The sequence below is a fragment of the Stegostoma tigrinum genome, chromosome 26 (genome assembly GCF_030684315.1).
Source record: "Stegostoma tigrinum isolate sSteTig4 chromosome 26, sSteTig4.hap1, whole genome shotgun sequence".
In the NCBI taxonomy this organism is placed as follows: Eukaryota; Metazoa; Chordata; class Chondrichthyes; order Orectolobiformes; family Stegostomatidae; genus Stegostoma; species Stegostoma tigrinum.
In genome coordinates this window covers 8902219-8925793 of record NC_081379.1, presented here as the reverse complement: position 1 = coordinate 8925793, position 23575 = coordinate 8902219, and the positions used below count along the sequence as shown (strand labels likewise).

Here is a 23575-nt window from a genome sequence, read left to right as displayed (position 1 = left end):
GGACTGAAGGTTCTGTACAGTCTATACTCAATCAATCTAGTGAATGTTGGTCCCATACTTTCTGTGTGAAATATAAATTTCCTGGGCTAAAGAACCAAAATTCTAAGGCAACACTTAGCTTCATCTCCAGATCAGTCTTTCATAATCCATCAAAATTTCACCTCCGTTCCAACTATAATCCATGAGTTTTCAAAACTTAGGGGAGGCAGTGGTTGAGTGGTATTATCGCTAGACTATTATTCCAGAAACACAATAGTTTCTATGAGGATCTGTGCTCCACCTAGCCCTATTAGTATCTCCATGCTCCATTGCCACTTTTCCAATATCCACCATGACCTCAGGAGCCAAAACTGAGAAATAGTACTGAAAAGAAAATTAAGCTTGGACCAGTCTAATAGAGCTCTCACTTGTGCACTCTTCAGACTGAGAAAATCCTGCATTCAAAAAAAATTTAATTCTCTCAAGCAGTCAATCTGTTGATTAAAATGAAAATATTTCAGTAACCATGGCTGAGGGTGGAATTTGAATTCAATAAAGCATCTGGAGTTTTAAGGGTCTAGTAAGGACCACAAAACCTTTGCCCATTGTCAGAAAAACATCCCATATGGTCCCTAATGTCCTTTAGGGAAGGAAACTGCCATCCTTACCCGGTCTGGCCTACATGTGACTCCAGACCCATGGCAATGTGGTTGACTCTTAACTGCCCCTTTGAGCAATTAGGGATGGACAATGAATGCTGGCCTGGCCATATTTGCCCACATCCCATGAGTGAATTAACACAAAAATGCCCAGTCAAACCTAGTCAGTAACTGTCTCCTTTACCACATCTTCACTCTATCCTTTTTCACAATTGCCCGGGCTTTTTAACAATAATATAAGAAACAGAATTGAAAGTAATCCTGTCAGCAAATCTGATTTGTTTATCTACTAATCTTCATTGTTTGCGAGGAAATTTCTCAATTTTAGTTCTTAATTAACAAATAAACTGCCCTCTAGCCTCAAATTGCAAGACCCAATGAATTAAATTTTAAAACTAAATTACCACAAGGCTTGTCTATGCAGTGGCTTCACATAAATAGGTCTTTGCATGTTACACGGGCACTCACTGTAATCCCTATGTTTCTTTTGGAAGAAGTCCAATGTGCCTTCTTTAGTATTCATTGAAGGAATCCCCGAGATTTGGTACAACTCAATAATTCTCAGTTTACCATCCATTAGGGATCTGCCTGTGGGGTCCTTCCAAATCGTGGAACTAATTTAGTATGAGAGCCATTGTAGCTAATGGTGTATTCCTTTATAAATAATTGATTTTCTGTCTTTTTGTACTTTTGTTAACTTTTGAAGTCCTCAGAATCAGTGGACTGTCTATAATCAAGCTGTGAAACATGCCGTGGGAAAATGGCTAGCAGGCCACAGATGATGAAACACGCCTCAGGATTGTATACATAGAGATGGTACATCTTCTGGGATTTGCAGTAACACCGTCGCCTCTGGTTGGTTTGGGAATCTGACTGAATCCCTGAAGGATGTCACAGTGTACTCAGATACTTACCAGCCCATTTCATGTTGGCTTTATTTACTGCTATGAGTCCTACCGAGAGAGTCATTAGACTGGGTTTTCATACAGGAGGTGGGAAGATCAAATCAGAAAACTCCAGTGAGGTAGAGACCTGATGGAGGCTGTCCTGAGTGAACAATGGAAGCAGGCAGATAGTGAGGCTGGAAGCTCGAATATCTGCCCCCATTTACTGAGACATCAGCGCAGTTTTCATGATGCATTTCTGCACCTTAAATCATTGTGCCTCAGCCTTCTCGCTTGACACAGTCTCTTCCAACATATCACCATATTCATAACCAATCATTACCCCATGCTGCCCATATCCCTATGCCCCACCTACCCACATTGCCATTTCCATGCCCCATTATCACTTATCCAATATCCACCATGACCTCAGCAGCCAAATTTGAGAAATGGTAATGAAAAGAAAATTAAATTTTGAATAATCTAAGGGAACTCTCACTCATACACTCTTCAGACTGAGAAAATTCAAAACGATAAATTCCCTCGTGGCCAATCTGTTGATTTAAAAAATACATTTATTTTAGTAATCGCATCAGCTCGAATATCCTTTAAGGAAGGAAACTGCCATCCTTAACTGCTCAGGCCTGCATGTGACTCCAGACCCACAACAACGTGGTTGACTCATGGCTGCCCTCTGGGCAGTCAGGGATGAGCAATAAATGCTGGTCTAGCCAGTGTGTCCTTATCTCATGAATGAATAAAGAAAAAAAACCCCAAACATTCTTAACAATCTCAGTTTTAACATTTAAAATTATCCCCCAATAGCAGCACCCTTTTGAGCGAGACAGGTCCAGATTTCAATGAGCTTTCTAAAGTGAAGTGCATCCCGGCATCAGCCCTGGACACTTAGCTGTAATTTGAAGACCACACACCCTGTTCTTGACTCCCACCACCAGTGGGAATGTTATCCCTCTCTCTTACATCATCTGCCCTATCAACAAAACATTTCACATGCTAATTTCTCATTTATAAAAGTGGCTGCAGTGTTCTAAGTCAAGCTGCTATAAAGGCAGAGAACCAAAAACCTCGTCTTTGACACAAACAATTGGATAACTGGATTTGAAGCATCTTTGCATGATGTGTCAATTTCATAGGAACAAGGTCATTTTGCTACGTTGAAATCATAACCAATAGAAAATATGCTGGAGGAACAAGAGTAAGGTGTATGCCCTGTCAAACCCGACCAGTCATTCAATAAGACCATGACAGACCTTCTAACTCAACACCACCTTGTCATGCAGAGCCCACATCCTGTTGATTATCTGCTCATTTCCGAGAATCTATCAATCTGAACCTTGAAAAGATTTCTCTTTTGTAATTGTAATCAGTTGTAATTCTTTATTAGCCTCCTAAGACTGTTAATCAAACTAATAGCTGAATATGCTGCAGAGATAAATTGTTCTTGACTGAACAAAGCTCAGACAAGCATTCATAATAGGATCAGCTGTAATATGAATGTTGGGAACATATAAACAATGGAGTCTATTGAACCTGAAAAGAATGACCTTTACTGTCACAACACCAGATGTTCTGTCAATCAAAAGAGTCTCATAGTGGTGGGGGAGGTGGCACTTTATTGTTACCATTAGTGAAAGTTGTGGAAAGATTTTGTTTTCTTTTCAAAAAAGTTCAGAGTATTTAAATCACTTTAGATTATGGCACTAGAGATGACAAGCAGTGCTTTTTTTTCAGCTTGTGATAGGTTGAGAGCACTTTTTCCAATGTGAGAAATACTCCCATGCCTCTCAACGCTTACACAATGTTGGTCAGTATAATGATTAACTTACCTCAGCAGGACATACACCACAATCAAGCAATGCAGTAAAAGTACATCTAACTAATGATACAGAATATAATACTTGAAACTTAAAGAAAATTTAGCATGCCAATGGAAGTATCCCAGGAGTAGGGACTTGTATTAATTTTTGTTTCCCAACTTGGGACTGGCAGTTCCCATGATTAACATCTTCTCTGAGAGGCTATGAACCATGTTTTGCTTGCAACGTCTTACTGAATGACCCAAGAAGGCATTTAGCATGCTTGGCTTCTTTGCTCAGACCTTTAAGCATAAGGATTGGGACATTATATTGAGATTGTATAGAACGTTGGTAAGGCCTTTTCTGGAGTATTGTGTCCAGTACCGGTATCCCTGTCTGAGCAAGAATATTAAAAGGTGGAACAGGGTTCAGAAGAGGTTTACCAGAATGTTGCCAGGAATGCAGGGTTTGAGTTATAACGGGGGTCGGATAGGCTGGGACCTTAATTGCTGGAGTGTGGAAGGTTGAGAGGTGGCCCTATAGAGGTTCATCAAGTAATGCACAGTAAAGATAAGGGCAGGTGTCTTTTTCCTAGGTTGGGGGATTTCAAGACTGGGCAACATATTTTTATGGTGAGAGGAGAAAGATTTTAAAAAGAATGAGGTGCAACTTCTTTAAAACAGAGAATGGTTTGTGTGTGGAATGAACTCTTGGAGGAAGTGGTGGATGCAGGCACAGTTACAACATTTAGAAGACATTTGGATAAGTACATGAATAGGAAATGGGATATGGGCCAAAGCGGGACTAGTTTAGTTTGAGATAATAGTTGGCATGGACCAATGTGCCTGTTTCTGTACTGTATGACTGTATGGCTCTGTGACCACACTACAGTTGCAGGATCATTGTGCAATAGTTACTCATCCCACAGTGGGGCTAGAGTGCTGTGTGCCGGTTAACTGCCTGCGCCCTGATCCAACATTGGTGAAAATGGAGATGGGACAGAAATCGTGAAATTGGTCCCCACCTGCCAATTTTAAAGGACTCCCAAGACATCCTGGATCGGTAAAAATCCAAACCGAAGTGTACCAGAAGGAAAGCATTTGGTCCATTGCCTAATGCTCATAATAATGAAGAACTCCCTCATAAACAGATCTCAGCAGTTTAAAGTATGGCAAAAAAAAGTTATTTATAGAGAATACCCCAGACATATCAAAGTGAGTTAATAATGTTTAAATGTGAGGAGAACTTGACAACAAATTTGTATACACCAGGTTCCAAAAGTCCAATCAGTGACCAGATCATTTTGTTTTTAGCACACAAATGTTGATTGGTTCATGACAACAAACTCCCCTGGTGTTTTCTTTTACAAACTACGGCATGGATTGTTTTTTAATTCACCTGAGAGAATAGGTGGGCCTCAGTTTGACGTCTCATCTGAAAATGAAGTACTCCCTTGGAAATGTATCGGAACAGGTGACCAAGGACTTGACCAGAGAGGAAAGTATCTAAAGAACTTCCTGAATGGGGAGTGAGTAGCAGAATGGTTTAGGGAATGGATTCAGAGCTTATCCTAAAGGCATGTACAGCCGCCAATATGCAGGGATGAGTATCAGGCTTAAGCATTTATGCTCAGTAGCTTTTCCTTGGGAGAATGTTGATAAGATTTTACAGTTATAAGTTTTTATTCATACACAGGGTGGGGGTGCCGCTGGCTAGGGCAGCATTTATTGCCTATCCCTAATTGCCCAGAGGACAGTTAAGAGCCAATCGCATTGCTGTGGGTTTAGAGCCACATGCAGACCTGAACAGGTAAGGATGGCAGTTTCCTTCCCTAAAGGACATTAGTGAACCAGGTGGGATGTTTTTCCAACAATCAGTAATGGAATCATGGTCTTCATTAATCACTTAATTCCATTTTTTTAAAAACATTGGATTCAAATTTTACCACGGTGGGATTTGAATGCAAAACACTATCTGAGTCTCTGGACTAATTGTCTAGCTATGACACCACTAGGCCATTGCCTCCCATAGGATATACATTGCCACAGCTCATGATACTCCTTGGGCAATGTTGCTGAGCTGACAGCATCTGAAGGGGGTGCGTCTAGAGCCTGTGAGAGGATGGCATCAACTTTGATCACATGCTCAGACTTCCATCGGCGGCCTCTTCAGCAGGCCATTTGTAAAAAGGTGTGATGTTCAGCAGGCATTTGTTTAAAAGTCCTTTGTTCTTATTTTTCAGCATGTTTCTCTGCCCTGTGATGTAACTTTATTCCACTTGGGGACGAGTGGAGAATGCATTACAGCAATGCACATTTTTCACTGTCGCACTGAAAGCAGATGAACTTTTAGCATCGCTGGGGAAGGTGCAGAGGAAAAAGTTACTGTTTTCTGCAAATGTTGTATTGAACTGGTTCTACTCCTGCTGTGCTTGCCCTGTCTTCGGATTCACGAACGGATTTGATCCCAAGTGTCAGCAGCCAGATTATGTTTCACGCAAATGATAAAGCCACAAGATTGAGTTTGATCAGCAGATGCTGTTAGGCAATGTGATTTCGGATGGCTAATTCACTCTGGAAGCTCACACAAGGAATAGGAGAAAGAATAGATTGTACAGCCCTTCGCGCCTGCTCCAACATGCAAGTTAACCATTAGGCCTAGTAACGGCAGTGGAGAAAAAAACAGAGTTAATGTTTCGAGTTCAGTGACCCTTTGGCAGAACACAAAAGGTTTGAAATGTTAACTCTATTTCTCTCTACAGGCCTACAGAGTTTCTCCAGCAATTTCTGTTTTTGATTCAGATTTTCATCATCTGCTTTTTCTGTTTTATTTCAAGATAAACAGACATAATTTTGGGCATGAACTGCACTTTCCTCCCTGTGGTGGGGTTAGGTCACCCTAACACCGACCGTTTCCCTTAATTCCCTGAGAGATTAAAATTTTAGTCTATCTGAACCTCTAATGTATCCAACAATGGCACAGTTCTCAATGCTCAAGTGTAAGGAATTCCAGACACTTGTGCTGAGCTTGTGCCATTTTTAGAACTTTAGATTCCACAACCAGCAGAAGCAATCCCTCAATGTCTACCGAGTAAAGTCGCTTCAGAATTCTGTTTCAATTAGATCGTCACTCATTCTTCTAGACCCCAGAGAAAACTGGACCAGTTTACTCAGTCTCTGATCAGGGAACAGCACCTTCATCTCAAGAGCCAGTTTGATGAAGCTTCATTGTACTGCCTCAGATGCAAGTGCATCATTGCTTAAATTTGAAGAGTAAACCCGCACACAGCATTCCCGATGTAGTTTCACTGAAAAAATGTTCAGCTGTCCCCAGACTGAGCAAGTTAGTGGTTAACACTGATGCCTCATAGATCCAGGGACCTGAATTTGATTGCAGCCTCAGGGGACTGTTTGTGTGGAGTTTGAATATTCTCCCCATATCTATGTGGGTTTCCTCCAAGTGCTCTGGTTTCCTCCTCCAGTCCAAAGATGTGCAGATTAGTTGGATTGGGCAATTTAGCACATCCGATGTGCAGGTGAGGTGGATTAGCCATGGGAAATGCAAGGTGATAGGGTTAAGGTAGGGGATGTGTCTGCATGGAATGTTCTTTGGAGGGTTGGTGTGGACTTAGTGGGCTGAATGGCCTGCTTCTCCAAAGCAGGAATTCTATGACTCTTTGTTCCTGTGCTCCAAACCCCTTTGCTTGCTGGATCTGCATATTAACTTTCTTTGTACAAGAACAGCCAAGTCACTGAGAATATCAACATTTACAGGGTTCACACCTTTGGGTAACTATTCTGAAGACCAAAGTGGATAACGTTACAGTTTCCTACATTATGGTCAGTCTGCCATTTTGTTCCCCACTTATGGACCCTTTCCACATCCGTTTGCAGCCTCTCTGTGCAGCTTAACTTTCTACCTTGCTTGGTATCATTATCAAACTTTGATACATTACTCCCTGTCTCTTCATCTAAGTTGTGAATATAGATTGTTAGTAGCTGTGTCCCTAGCATTGATCCTTGCTCCACTGCTTTATTCACTGCCTACCAATATGAAGAAGCCTCAATTCTACTCTGTTTCTGACCTTGAACCAATCTTTTTGTCATGTGAGTATATTACACCCAACTCTATGAGCGTTTATCTTACCTGTTAACTTTTTTTCTGTAGCTCCTTATCCAATGACTTTTGGAAATCTAGATATTCTAAATCTATCAGTTCTCCTGTAACCTATAATACAAATTATATCCATTAAAAATAGTAATGAATTTGTCAAACAGCAATTCCATTTGGCAAAATCACATTGGCTTGCTCTAATCACACAATGCTTTCTTTAAACACACCATTAAGACTTCCTTTGTAAACTTCAGCATTTTTCCAAGGATATGTTAAGCTAATTGGCCTTAGTTCACTGTTCTCTCTTTCCCTCCTTTCTTGAACAACAATGTAACTTTTGCCAACTTGCATTCTTCTATGACCATTCCCGAATCTAAGGAATTTTGTAAAATCACAGGCAGCACAACCATTAACTCTGCAAAAATCTCTTTTAGAACCCAAGGATGTAGACCATCAGATGGGGACTTTTTGAATGTTAATTCTTATGTTTCTTCATTAACTTGACTCTGCGGATATTAATTTATTTAAGTTCCTCACTCTTTTGAGCTGCAGGTGTGAGATTTGTTTCTTTGACTAATGAAGCAAACATGAAATATTTGGTCAAATGTCTGCCACTTACTCATTCCCCATGATAGTCTCTCCTGTCTTGGCTGCTAAGGAATCAATGTTTACTTTAGCTACTTTCTTTTTTTATATTTGTGCAAAGGTTGTTATAGTTCATTTTATATCCTTGATCAGTTTACTCTCATATTCTGTTTTTCTATTTTTACCATCTTTTGGCCTTTCTGTTTTCTAAAACATTCACAATCCTCAGACTTGCTACCACATTTTTTGTCATGTTTTAAGGCCATTCTTTCAATCCATTTCTTTCTTTAACCTCCTTGCTGAATTTTCTTGTTGAGTTTTTGTTCTTTGGTGGAATGTATTTTTGTTTACCATTTTGATTTTTTTTCTCTTTAATTATTTTACACTGTTCCTTTACATTTCAGTCTATTTGCCCAATTGACTTAAGGCAGTTCTCCCTGCTTATCTATTTAATTGGCTTCATTTGAGAGTTTTTTTATTCATTTGAGGGATGTGGGTGTTGCTGGCTTGGCCAGCATTTTATTGCCCACTCCTGGTTGCCCTTGAGAAGATGATGGTAAGCTGCCTTCTTGAACAACTGAGGGGGAGGGGATGGTCTACTGGTATTATCGCTGGACTGTTAATCCAGAGACCCAGATAATGTTCTGGGGATTCGGTTTGAATCCTGTCATGGCAGATGGTGGAATTTGAATTCAATAAATGTTTGGAATTAAGAATGTAATGAATACCATGAATCCATTGCTGATTATTGGAAAAGCCCACCTGGTTCACTAATGTCCTTTAGGGAAGGAAACTGCCATCCATACCTGGTCTGGTCTACATGTGACTCCAGACTCAGAGCAATGTGGTTGACTGTTAACTGCCCTCTGGGCAATTAGGGATGGGCAATAAATGCCGCCTGGACTGTGATGCCCTCATCTATATGAATGAATAAAGAAAAAAAAGCCCACCTGCTGGCAGTTGACCCACAATGCTGAGAGGGAGGGCATTCTAGGATTTTGACTGAGCAACAGTGAAGGACAGCGATATATTTCCAAGCCAGGATAGTGACTGGCTTGAAGGGGAACGCGCAGGGGCTGGCGTTCCTATGTACTGGCTGCCCTTGTCTTTCTAGATTGGCAAGATCAGAAGGCATTTGACATCAGAATATAGTCCAATGGGTTTATTTGGAAACACAAGCTTTTCGAGCCTCGCTCCTTCTTCAGGTGTTAGAGGTGGTTGTGGGTTTGGAAGGTACTGTCTGTGGATCTTTGGTGAATTTCAGCAGAGCATCTTGTAGATAGTACACCCTGCTGCTCTTGAGCCAGTGGTGGAGAGAGTGGATATTCGTGGATGTGGTGCTAATCAAATGAACTACTTTGTCATGGATGTGGCAACTTCATGAATGCAGTTGGAGCTGGGCAAATGAGGAATATTCCGTCACACTCCTGACCTTTGCCTTGTAGATGCTGCACAGGCTATTGGGGGAGGGGGTGGGTCAGGATGTGAGTTACTCACCACAGTATTCTTAGCTTCTGACCTACCCTTCAAACCAATGGGTTTATATGGTGAGTCTAGTTGAGTTTCTGGCCAATGGTAATCCCAAGAATGTTAATAATTGGGGTTCATGTTTGCATTTAGAGTACATCTGAAATTCCGTTGTGTTAAGGTTACAATTTCCTCATAAATCTACCCTTATTACATTACTAACTAACCTTGCTTCATACTTTGCTGCAGAGGTTTTCCATCCCGCTCTCATAGGCTATGTTAAAAGTTCCCTTCACTCCATCCTAATCTGGTGAATTTCAACCAAGATTCGCCAGAACCCGAGGGTTCCCTTAGCATTCCTAAAGGGCTTCAAGTCATTTTCAAGTCATTGAAAATTGTGGCAAATTTTACAAAAGACATTGTCTTGGATTTACTTTTTTTTTGTTGCATTTTCATTCATTCATTCATCTGATGTTTTTTCACTTTGTTTTCTTTCTAACATATGCGTAGAACGGTTAGCTTTCCACAGAATTATAATATTTGTTGTAGAGTTCTTTCACGAGAAGATGTTGAAAGTGACTGACTTAGTTCACACCAACTGTGAACTCTGGTTAGGTGTATTTGTGGAAATTTCATCATCGGCTTTCAAACCATCTGACCCATCCCCCCCTATTCTTCTGCCATTACCTACTTGGCATGTCAATTCTTACTGGATCCCAGACCAGTCAGAAAGCACATTAAGTCTTTGCAACTTGATTGGGTGATTCTCTGTGAACAGCTCTTTACCTACCTGCAGTATTTTAACCAATTAATCAATGAAAATGTTCAGATAAAGTGAAGAATATGTATATTTTTTCATTCACTGCAGTGTCCTGGATGTTGACAGACTCTCATAAATTCCAACAAGCATTCAATCTGGAAATATCCCACTTTATTAAAAGTTATTGTTGCATTATTCATTCATGGGTTTTTGGGCATTGCTTGCTAGTCTCGGCTTTTTTTTTAACAATCTCTTTGGTATGCACAGTTTGAGTCCTTCTGAATGATAACGGAAGTCCTGACCTTTTACCCTCCCAGTGTTTCAGCACTGGAAAATCCCCGGCGTTTTCACATTCATCACCTCTAGAGTTAGGTCATTAAAATGTCCACATGTACCACAGCCCCTATCTAAATTGCAGTTTACCTGTCTGTTGGAAAACGTGAGGCAGTTTTATGCTGAAGCAGCTGGAGTCACGCCTAGCTCCAGGCTCTATCTGATGAATTTCTACACTGCAAATTTTTATCTATTGTTTCATTTGTGTGCCTTTTTTTTCTGTTCCCAGCCAAATATATCGGCTGTTATTTTGACAACACCAAGCAGAGAGCCTTGAGGGGCACAGCGTTCTTTGACTACAGAAAGATGACAGTATTTCGTTGCCAGGACAATTGTGCTGAAAGGTAGGGTTGCAGAGTTCAACCTATGAATTTCGCTTTATTTAATGATCTCTCCAGTTTTAACTGGTAATTGAACACAAAGATATGTTGCAGTTCTGTTCCTCCTCTTTATCCACCCTGGTTGCTAGATGACAGTTCCCCATGGGTTGACAGGCGTTAATCAGGTGGATAGATAGAACCTATCTCCCCCGTTGTGTGATCCTAAAACAAGAGGTTATACCTGAAAAATAGAGGGAGATCTTTCTGGGGTGAGGTCATGGGGCACTTCTTCAAGCTAAGAGTAGTCCCAATCTGGAATTCTGTCCCTGCCACAGGTTGTTTGAAAATTTCAAAACTGAGGTCTCTACAGTGACAAGTGTCTAAGGAGAATGGAACTAAGATGACGATATGAAGATCGGTCGCGTTGTGGACAGTGCGGAGGGCTATTCTAGGTTACAAAGGAGCATTGATAGAATGCAGAGCTGGGCTGAGAAGTGGCAGAGGGAGTTTAACCCTGAAAAGTGTGAGGTGATTCATTTAGGAAGGAAAAACTTGAAAGCAGAATACAGGGTTAACGGAAAGATTCTTGGCAGTGTGGAGGAGCAGAGGGATCTTAGGGTTCATGTTCACAGTTCCCTGTGAGCTGCCACCCAGGTGGATAGAGTTGTTAAGAAGGCGAATGGTGTGTTAGCTTTCATTAATAGAGGGATTGAGTTCAAGAGCCATGAAGTTATGCTCTAGCTATACAAAACCCTGGTTCGGCCACATCTGGAGTATTGTGTCTAGTTCTGGTCACCTCATGACAGGAAAAGTGTGGAAGCGTTAGAAAAGGCGCAGAGGAGATTTACCAGAATGTTGCCTGGAATGGAGGGAAGGTCTTACGAGGCAAGGTTGAGAGAGCTAGGGCTTTTCTCTTTAGAACGATGAAGGATGAGAGGTGACTTGATAGAGGTGTACAGAATGATCAGAGGTATAGATAGAGTGGACAGCCAGAGACTTTTTCCTAGGGTGGAGGTAGTTTTTACAAGGGGACATAGTTTTAAAGTGAAAGGAGGTAGCTATCAGGGAGATGTCAGAGGTAGGCTCTTTACTCAGAGAGTGGTAGGGGCGTGGAAAGCATTGCTAGAGAGGGTAGTGGAGCTGTGCTTATTAGGGGCATTTAAACGGCTATTAGATAGGCATATGGATGATAGTATAAGGTAGAGGTGGAAGTTGGATAGACCTTCGGTTTAGGGTAAAAGTTCGGCACAACATTGTGGGCTGAAGGGCCTTTATTGTGCTGTACTGTTCTATGTTCTGTGTTCTATGAGTCAATGGAAAGAGGAAGCTTTATGGGACATTCAATCAATATTGAAACAATATGGAGACAAAATTTGAACCATTTTCTCACCACAGATACCTTGGGAGGAAAATGGGCTGTTTTTATTGTGTTACTGCTGTGTACTTCAATATGCCCATGCCTATCCATTAACAAATAAACCGTCTCTAATATTTCAATTGTCAGTCAACGCATTGACTGATAATAAAGAAAGAAAACACTGTCCTGGAAGGCTATGTCTGATCCAATGCCCCAAGATAAAAGTTTGATGTTCTAACATGGACTGTATGGGCCAAATGGCCTCCTTCTGTTTTCTAAATGACTCAGAGGCAGTTTGTTTTAGCAATCACGTCCATGCATTGGGTTTACATTTAACCTCAGATGTTGGACTTGTGAAAAGTGCAGTTATTCACGTAGCCAAACTCTGCTCCCTTGTTTCTATAGTTATTCTGTGATTGTCTTCCTGAAATGAGAGCATCCTCTCAAATCATGTTGCGAATGCACATGTTTACTGCCAATGCATATTATTTTTTTGAGAAATTCACACGTGCATCTGCCCATTTATGCGTCAGAAGGTGCAATGTGGAGCTGTATGATTCTTTGATAAAATACTGTAAAGCCAGTCATGAATTGATATAGCAGCCCTCTAACTTTCTGTCAAACTGTGATAACTGCTGTAATCAAATTATACACCATTTGATTGACCACTCACTGTCACCATGCAGAAGTTGCTAGGAACAAAGAATGCCAAACGTAATTCCAAATCTTTGATGTCTCAAAAATGGACATTTCCAAGATTTCTCTTGGATACCAAAGAAATGACAAAAGTGTAATCCGATGGGATACCCTTATGTTAAACTGGTGGTGGTGAGGTGACTGTGGCAGTGGTATCAGGTGCCAGTGGTCTGCTTGGCAATGACTGCCAGCTTTGTTCAGAGAGCAACAAAAATACATATTGCTGGAAAAGCTCAGCAGGTCCAGCAGCATTCAGTGGAGAGAAATCAGGATTAATGTTGCAGTTCAAGTGACCTGTCCTCAGAACTTTTCTGGCATTTTCTATTTTTGCTTCTGAGTTATAGCATCCGCAGTTCTTTCAGTTTTCATTCAGTTAGTCTTTGAGGAGGGTAGTGATATAGACAGGAATGTCACATTGATGCAAAGGGGTTGTCACAGTTTTAGACTAAGAAGCCTCCCATTTGGAGATGATTTTTGTCACTAGTCAGTAAAAGCACTGACTTCATTAAAACTTTGTGTCATAATTTAAGTGAATTTATTCTTCTGAAACATTTATACGATTTTGCTTAAAATCTTCAACCTTCTTTTCAATGAGGAACTCAACACCAACTTCTCCAATCTAACCTCAGATCTAAAATCCCTCATCTCTCAAACTATCCTGCATCTACACAGTTCAGACTCTCACATCCTTCCCAAAGCATGGCAAAAATCAAGCTAAGGCTTTTAAAATTTCTGTACAACTTGTGTCTTTTTTTATGAAACCTTAAATCTTTAGGCTTTTCTCATTAGAAACTGAAGCTCAATTTAATTTTGTGTCGCAATGCGAGTAAGTTAAGGAGTAACATTCATGTGGTGGTAGTGGAAAAATTGACTTTCCTGCCAAGAGTCATCATAAAAGGTAAAAACCACAGACCCTTCTTTTTCCTTTTGATAGTTGAAGCAAATGATAACCACGTGCAGTGGATGTGGCTCAGTGGTTCTCAGTCATGTGGTTGTGGGTTCAAATCCTGCCCCAGGATCTGTTCCAGATGTAACTACCTCTCTGACTTACCTCCCCAGGGGCTATCAGTACGCAGGCCTGGAGTTTGGAGCAGAATGTTATTGTGGACATAAGATACAGGCCCAGAACACGAGTGACTCCGAATGCAACATGGAGTGCAAAGGTGAGAAGAGCAACATGTGCGGAGGGGCCAATCGTCTGTCTGTCTACCACCTGGAGCTCACGCGAGAATCTGCGAGACGCTGTAAGCACATAATGACTGTTAAACACGTGCTAGACCAACATAGTCAGAGCCAGAATTAATTTCTCCCTCTTTCCCTGTCTATGGGGTTGTACTGGGGAATAAGTTGTGTATACTGATCAACTACTCAACATAAAATGATATAAATATGGTGACCCCACAAGCCTTAATCAGAATGAAGATGATTTGGCCATTCATCCATTAATTACAGCGAGCACCACCTTACATTGTGATCGGGATTGATCCAATGTTTTAATTGATATAACTGTGCCCTACTCACTGTGCTTTGCCAGAGAAATAGCCGCTAATGCTATTGGGAGATTTTTCTGTCATATCAGGTGTGAGCTCTGTTTGCTGTCGCTGTCAGAGGTACTGTTTGAATTGCTGAGCAAATATATTTCTGTAATGTAGATCTTCTTTCCTGTAAGTCCTGTTTTAATACCCACCTGATCTCTAATTCATTGGCTAAAGCAATAATGGCAATATCCTGCTTAATGATTGTTTGAAAAAGAAAATCTACAGAGCTATGGCAGGAGGTGGATCAAACTGAATAGATCTTTCAAAGACGCAGCATGGGCACATTGGGCTGAATAGTCTCATTCAGTGCCGTATGGCTACATTATTCTCCCAGAATCTTAGCAGATTGAGCTTTGATTGAATCTGAATTGTCTCTGATGCAAAAAGTAACTGACATACAGTGATTTCAGAATCTCTTCTGGTTCCATGAGTAATAAAAGACTCAAACCCCAGGATGTTAAGGCTGAGAACTACTTGTGCCAAAAGAAGCCACAGCTTTTACTTGATCAGGAACAGCCCTCTTGTTGAGTGGTCCTGGAAGTGTGAAATGGTTTGATCCATAGAATCTCAAGCGCTGGGAGTGGGGATGGGTCAGTGGCGGGAATGAGAAAGGTTTGGAGTTCTGAGGCAGGAGGACATATAGACAATATAAAGCCAGTGCTGGGAGCTGCTATTGTGAATTGAATTATTTAGCCTTCTGGTGCTCGGAACTGGAACGAAGCTCAGGCAGATTGATAAATGAGTTTGCCATCAAAAAGCTGGAAAGAGGAAGGTGTTGGGAAGTCACTCAGTCAGGCAAGCTAAGGACAGGTTTTGATCATCAGTTATAATTTGTATTTGTGTAGCACTTTTAATGGAGCTAACTGTGGTATGAAAAGATTAATATCAGGAAGATTGTGAGTAACACCAGCCACTGTGATGATGACAGCAATCAGTAGAAAAGGAGATCTGGCCATGGTCTTGGATAGCCAGATGTCCTGTGATGTTGTACAGACTTTACAATAAACTAGTTCTGTTAAGATTCACAATTCCCAGTAGCTAGTGCTGTGGGGTGAAAGTCCTCCATCCTGACCTTTACAACAAGGAGATCTATTGGAAGCTGGAAACAGTATGGAAGAGGCCACAAAACATTCAAAGATCGACTTACAGCAAGATCCAACTTCAGACCTGAAGGCAACGGGGTCAGAAAACAAAATCTCCATAGCTGATCCATGAGGGAAGTGGAGCCACGGTGATTCATTTTCAGAAGGATGTGGTTAGTGTAAACAGTCCTAATTCCAGATTTGAACTGGTGAGCTACATAGCTCCATCACTCTACTGTCCAGCGACAAATCATTTTGCCATCTTACTGAATGTAATGTCTGAGCATCTCATACAATGGTGGCCTATACTATCTGCAAAACATATAAAATACATGTAAGTCCAGATCAGAAGTGGGCCATTCAGTCCCTCAAGTCTGCTGTATCATTTGATAAGATCATGGCTGATCTAGCTACGGCCTCAAGTCTACTCTCCTGTCTACCCCTTGCTGTCCTCTTGACTTCCTTTGTCAATCAGGAATCTAACTCAGCCTTAAAAATATTCAATGACTCACTCTCCACCAAGTTCTAGAGAAGACAGGTCCACAGACGAATGACCCTCTGAGAGAAAAAAGACTTCTCATCTTCTCCTTAAATCTGACACACCTTTGTTTTAAACTGTGTTTGCTGATTTCCCGTCACCCATAAAAGGGAAATATTCTTTCAGCATCTAACTGGCCAAGCCTCCTCAGGATCTTATATGTTTCAATAAGATCGCCTCGCATTCTTCTTAACAGTACAAATGCACTTTTTTTTCCTTATTTGTTCATGGAATGTGGGTGTCCCAAATCTAATAGCCCTAAAAGAAGTGGTGATGAACTGCATGTTCAACTGTTATAGACCTTCGAACGTAGACGTTCTCAGATTTGACCCAGCAGCAGTGAAGGAATAGCATTATATGCCCACATGAGGATGGCAAGTGGCCTGTTGGTGGCATTCCCATGTATCTGCTGCCAATGTCCCTTCTTTGGTAGTAGATGCCAAAGGTTTGGAAGGTGTTGCCCCAGGAGACTTGATGGAATTGGTCAGTGCATCATGTAGATGTTACACACTGCTGCTATGGAGCATCAGTGGCGAAGGGAATGAAAGCTGACATTGGTGGATGGGATGTTTATCAAGTGGTCTGCATTTGCCTGAATGATGCGAAGGCTGTGAATGTTGTTGGCATTGCCTCTGTTCGAGCAAGTGGAAGTATTCCATCCAATCGTTGGCTGTGCCTTATAGATGCTAGGTAGGGAGACAGGAGGTGAGTTACTTGACACACAGTTCCCAGCCTCTGATTTGTTCTGGTTGCTACAGTAGTTACGTAGCTGACCTTGTTTCAGTTTTTGATCAATGGTAAACCCCTCCCCACACCTTGGGATTTTGGTATTCAGGAGATTCAACAATAGTAATGTCATTGAATGTTGAGGTGATGTGGTCCAATTCTCTCTTGTTTGAAATGGTCATAGCCGGACATTGTGCGGCATGATTGCTCCTCCCCACCTATCAGAACAAGCCTGCATGTTTTCCAGCGCTTATTGCATGTGGACATGAGCTGTTTCAATGCCTGAGGAGTTTGCAATTGTGCACTCATCAGCAAACATTCCCACTTCTGAGCTTATAATGGAGGAAAAGTCACTGATGAAACCGCTGAAAACGGTTGAGCCGAGGACACTACGCTGGGAACTCCTGCAGAGATGTCCAGGGACTGAGGCTCCCTAGATTTAATTCCAATAACTTCAATCGCAAGCTAGTTATAGCCATTATCATAGAATCCCTATAGCGTGGAAACAGGCCCTTCAGCCCTACAAGTCCATACTGATTTTCAGAGCATCCCACACAGACCCATCCCCCTATAACCCACCTAATCTACACATCCCTGAACTCTACAGGCAATTTAACACAGCCAACCCGCCTAACGTGCACATCTTTGGACTGTGAGAGGAAACCAGAGCACCCCGAGGAAATCCGCACAGACACGGGGAGAATGTGCAAACTACACGCAGACAGTCACCTGAGGCTGGAATTGAACCTGAGTCCCTGGCACTGTGAGGCAGCAGTGCTAACCACTGAGCCACTGTGCCACCCACATAACCTACTTTAGAAAGTGAAAGACTTGGAATCTCTACCCTGGAGACTGACCCTAGCAATTGAGACTTTGTTACAACTGCAGCTCGTGTTTTTTATTTGTTTTGCAAAATATTTTTCCAATAAAGCTCTTTAGATAAGTACACGTGACCAATAATTTATATTGATATTATCAGTTCATATTTTCAATAACACATCTTCCTGACAATATGTGTATCTATCTCTAATGAGTCTCATTGTATGAGAATTTATACTCTCTCTGATGGATCCGAGTTTGTGAATTACTCTGAAAAATTGAACCATTGGAAACAAAAATATTCCAGATTGCCAGAATGTTAATTAAGTCACAAGATTTAATTATGGTAATGTCACAGTGCTCTAACCTCACCTCCTCAGACTAATGTTCTGAGGATGTAGGTTTGAGTCCCTCTAAGACAGATAGCAAAACCTGAATTGGATTAAAACTATGGAATAAAAAGATCATTTAATGGCTACCACGCCAATTGTTACAAAAACCCCACCTGGTGCGCTGATGTCTTGTCAGGATGGAAATCTGCTATCCCTACTTGGTGTGATCCACATGTGACTCCAGACCCACAGCAATGTGGTTGACTCTTAACTGCTCTCTGGAAAATTAGGGATGGGAAATAAATGTTGCCTAGCCAGAGACACCCTCATTCCATAAGTGATAAAAGAAAAAAACAATTACCTATAGTGTCCAGGGATGTGTAGGTTAGGTGGCTTGGCCATGGGAAATGCACCCCCAGGGTAGGGGCTGAGTCTGGGTGGGATACTGTTCAGAGAGTCGGTGTGGACTTGTTTGGCCTGAATTGACCGTTTCCCACTGCAGGCATTCCATAACCTTGTCATTGTTAACAGCCTTTTATAAGCTCAACGTATAAACCCAACAGTAGTCGTGTTCCGTGGCAACAGTTCCACATCTAATATGTACTTTATATTTTTAAAAATCTGCAAAATGTAGTAATGAACTTTGCCTGGAGACATGAGACAGTTATCAAAATGCATGCATTATTAAATAGCAATAATTACAGTTGCATTCCTAATGATAATCTTATGGTCCTTGGTAATTATTTTTTAATTACTTTTGCCTTCATTAATGAATTATCATTAAGTTCAAATTTCCCTTCAGTGTTATTAGTTGAATCAGACAGCTCATTTTCATTGGTCTAATATAGGCGGATAGTCTACAGTCTTTCAGTCGGTTATTTATTCTTAATGTGCAGGATGTCAAAAGGAGAATAGAGACAAAACGTTCTGGTTAAAGCATTGTGGAGAAAAGATTCTTACAATGGACTGAGTTTAGATGTAGAGTTCAGTAAGATTCTCTCCATAATGCTAGTCTGTATCTAGAAGTAGCTGTATTTTTTTTCCCTTGACCCAATTCCATTCCCTGCCCCAGTTGCTAACATCAGGTAAAGTAGACAGTTTGCAGAATTTGAACAGTTGATCCTGGATTGAGTTACAAAGCACCTGATCCCATCTATGTTTTTGCTACTTCTGGCAGCCAAGTTTCCAATGTCCAAATTGCTGGGCACTGAAGCCACATCCTGCATCAGCTCCAACTTGTCCAAAGCTGTGTCATCTGTTACCACTCACACCCCCCCCCCCACCTCACCCTGCCCCGTACTGTCTCCTGTTGGACTTAACCTTAGTGACTTCCATCACCCTGCCAAATTCTAGAGCCAACCATCTTTACAAATCATTATATGGCCTGGACACACCCCACTCTGTAATCTCCTCCAGCCTTGTGCCCACATCCTCACTCTCTGGTCCCCGGTATATCCATCCCCATGACAGCTTGCTATTAACAAAGGACCTTTCCATCTGTATTTGATTGACTGAGTTGCGTGGCATCACAATCCCGTTCGTTTTGGCCTTTCTCTGCTTTCAAACTGCTGCCATTTAGAACTTCCTTTGTCAGGCATGTATTCGATCACTTCCCCTAACTTGTATGACTTTTCTGAGGTTCTTGGGAACACTCTTTGATGCTGAAAGCCCTAAATAAATGCAAGTGTGTTTCAAAGAACACCAAGCTTCATATCAGCGTCACCCATCTGCTGGGATTTCCGTCAGCCATCTACTTAGTGGGAATAGAGAGTATGAATATGATATTTCATGCCCCACCAACACTTGACATGGAGAGTGTGCACATTGTGTTTTAATGCAGTCGAGTGGTCTGTTAGGTCAGTTGGTTGGATGCTGGTTATTGACACCAGCAGCATGGGTTCAATTCCTGTACAGGCTGAGGTTACTATGAAGGACTATCCTTCACAACCTCTCCCCTCACCTGAGGCATGGTGACCCTCAGGTTAAACCACCACTCATTGTGTCCCTCGAATGAGAGAGTAGGACTGTGGTCACTTTAGCTTTGTTTCATACAAGGTAATACAATTATATGGTGTTGTGTATGATTATGGTTCCGAAGGGATTAACATTGGCATTATGTTGGCTGCACCCATTCTAGACATCGTGCACTGTGTGATTAGCAACAGCAAACTCTTCTCTACTTTCAGAGGGAGCAGTTATCTTTTATAGGGACTCCATTATTGTTGCCCATCCCCTACCAGTAATCACTAGATAGTCCCAAAACTAAGCAAAGACAACAGAAGATTTATGGCAGAGAATTACCTCAAATAATCCTTACCCAATACAACTTTACTGCCAGGGGTGGCAAGTACTTCAAGTTACCAGCAGTTGTTGTCTGGGAAAAAAGTTCATGATTTGGGGCAGCTCGGTGGCTCAGTGGTTAGCACTGCAGCCTCACAGTGCCAGGGACCCAGGTGTGATCCCACTCTTGGGCGACTGTCTGTGTGGAGTTTACATTTTCTCCCCATGGCCGTATGGGTTTCCTTCAGGTGCTCTGGCTTCCTCCCACAGTGCTACGATATACATGCTCGGTGGATTGGCCATGCTAATCTGCCCATAGTGTCCAGGGACGTGCAGGTTAGGTGGGTTGGCCATGCTAAATTGCCCATAGTGTCCAGGGATGTGCAGGTGAGGTGGGTTGGTCATGCTAAATTGCCCATAGTGTCCAGGGATGTGCAGGTTAGGTTGAATAGCCATGGGAAATGCAGGGTTACAGAAATGGGGTGTGTCTGGCTGGGATGCTCTTTGGAGGGTCAGTGTGGATTTGATGGGCTGAAAGGCCTCCTTCCACACTGTAGGGATTCTATGATTAAAGTATGTTTCTGACCACCCCAACAGGGAATAGAAATCCAGACAACATCAGCCTTTGGTGCCTCGCAAAGTCAAGCTCAGTGCTCCAAAGGCAAAACTTAACTTAGAAGCTAGTAAGAAGCACTGTGGCTGGTGTGTAGTCAAGGAGAAAGGAGAAAAGCCACTTGCAGTTGGAAAACACAGAGCCTTCATGAGGCTTCTTCTGTGAGGGATAATTGAAGGCTGCAGGAGGTAAAATTAGAGAAAAGGGAACAGCTATATGTAAAAGAAGCGAAGACCAGAAAGAGAAAATTAGTAAGTGCAAAAGAGAGTTCTCACCTCTCACAGTGAACATCTCTCCATTTATCTCCACAAGGAACAGTGAAAGCACGAGCAAGAGAACTTAAACCAGGCTACAGAATCAAGAAAGCCTTCACAATTTATAGCAGGTGAAAATGAGCAAATTTTAGGAAATGTTTAAGGAACGAAAAAAGAATAAGGAAAATTTGAAGCATTAAAAGAACTAATGCTCAGCAATTAAGTTGTAATTTCTGCAGGATGATTTATAAAGGCCTCATCCAGAGAATTTTATTTCTTAATTTGTGTGGTGTAGGTTCGGTGTGCCACCCAAGAGAAATGCAGGGTTACAGGGATACAGTCGTGAGATGAGCCTGGCTAGAATGCTTTGGTGGATTTGTTAGGCTGAATGGCCTGCTTCTACACTGTGGAGATTCTATAATTTAAAATAAAGGTACAAAGACAAGTGATCAGTTTAGAAAATATCACGTGGAAGAAAACTGGATGGACCAGAACATCTTTGCCTGTCTATTATTGTCCATCATCTCATAAGCTACTGCCAACAAGGATTTAGATGTGCAGTCCCTAATTGCACATTCCATGATCCTTGCACTCACGTAAAAAGGCCATTAACAGCTAATGATATCTCTCCTATATTCCATTTCCGTGCAGTCAATGATGAATAAAAATGCTCAAAATTTGATGTATTATCCATTTTCTATCCATTATTAAGCCCAGTGCTTGATGAATGGAGCAAAAGCATCTTCAGAACCTGCTTGTGAAAGTAATTAAAACAATATGTGGCTTATATCCTCATACTTTATTACATCAGTGTGATGCTTCCTTGGTATAGCGCTTACAACACAGAAATTACCATTCATCCTAACTGGTCTGTGCTGGTCTTTATGCTCCACGCAAGCCTTTGCCCATCCCTCTTCAAATAACCACATCAGTATAACCTTCTACTTCTTTCTTGCAGTGTTTATCCAGCTTCCTCTGAAGTACATCTATTCTTTTTCTCTCAATCACTTCATCTGGTAGGGAGTTCCACGTTCTCACCACTGTCTCCATAAACACATTTCTCCTTCATTCCTGAATGGGGTTACTAGTGACTGTCTTCTAATTATAGTCCCTCATTTGGTACACCTCCGTTTTTACCCTATCAAATTCCTTCATAATTTTAAAGATCACTATTCAGTCATTTCTGCTATTGAGTTTCTTGGCCTTATAAGTCATTTAAATGTATTTACCTGGCTAATTCATCTTCCAAAGGGTCATCAACATATAGTCATAGAATGGAGCATGGGAACAGGCCCTACAACCCAACTTGCCCAAGTTGTCCAGTTTTCATGAGAAAACTAGTCCCACTTTCCTGTGTTTGGTCTATACCACTCCATACCTATCCCATTAATGTACCTGTGCAAATGTTTATTAAATGACAAAATTGTACTCACTTCCACCACTACCTCTGGCAGCCCATTCCTGATACTCTCTGTGTAAAAACAATTGCCCCTCTGGTCCCTTTTATGTCTCTCCCCTCTCACCTTAAAGATATGCCCGCTGGTTTTAGACTTCCCTACCATGGGGAAAGGCTGTTGGCTATCTATCTTATCTATGCCTCGCATGATTATAAACCTCTATGATGTCATTTCGTAGCCTCCTAATCTCCAAGGAAAAAAAGTCCCAGACTATCCAGCCTCTTCTTAAACTTAAACTTTCCAGTCCACATAGCGTTGTAGTGAGTCCTTTCTACACTCTTTCCAGTTTAAGAATATCCTTTCTCTGGAGGGCAACCAGAATTATTATCAAATGGATTATTAAAGAAAGTGTCGATAGCCCCAGATAGCCAGAGGGCTCCTCTTTCATTAGGGAGAGATAATTGGTGGTGATTTAAATTGAGAGTCACCAGGTTGAAAAGCAGAGTCCTTCTTGATAACCTCAGCCAATGCAAGATTTGAACCCCCATTGTTGGCATCACTTTGCATTGCACTGTAATCTGGCCATCCAACCAACTAGGCCAGCCAACCCAACAAGCTATTCAACCCATCAATCTGACTTGCTGCTTTTCTGCTCATAGACCAGCTAACCCTAACCCTAATGATAACCCTAAATCTTGCTTCACTTTATTTTCATTCCCCTTATGCCCTTTAAACAACTAATTCTCTTCTGAAACAGCCCATGGACTCTACTGCCTCAACAGTTGTGACAGAGAATTCCACACTCTGGCCACAGTCCAGGTAAAAGTTGTTTTTTCTAACTTCTTCTGTGAATGTTCCCATTTTTATCTCAAGTCTGCATCCTCTCCTTAAGATTTTATTGGCCACGACAATCTATTGTTTGCCCTTTACTCATCATAATCATGAAGATTAACTTGTTCACCTCATGCCAATAAAGCTTATACTTGCTCCAAGTTTCAATCACAGCATTGTAGGAGGCCATTCAGT

The 23575-nt window shown here is 41.6% G+C and overlaps 1 protein-coding gene across 6 annotated transcripts in view; it reads left to right on the top strand.

The window, feature by feature from the left end:
* Positions 1-23575, top strand: part of wscd2 (WSC domain containing 2) — a 543379-nt gene that overhangs the window by 397373 nt on the left and 122431 nt on the right. For all 6 annotated transcript variants that reach the window (XM_048555729.2, XM_048555734.2, XM_048555732.2 and 3 more), the window contains 2 exons: positions 10827-10941; positions 14030-14214. In XM_048555729.2, the coding sequence (XP_048411686.2) occupies positions 10827-10941; positions 14030-14214 (300 nt within the window). The remainder of the gene's footprint in view (positions 1-10826; positions 10942-14029; positions 14215-23575) is intronic.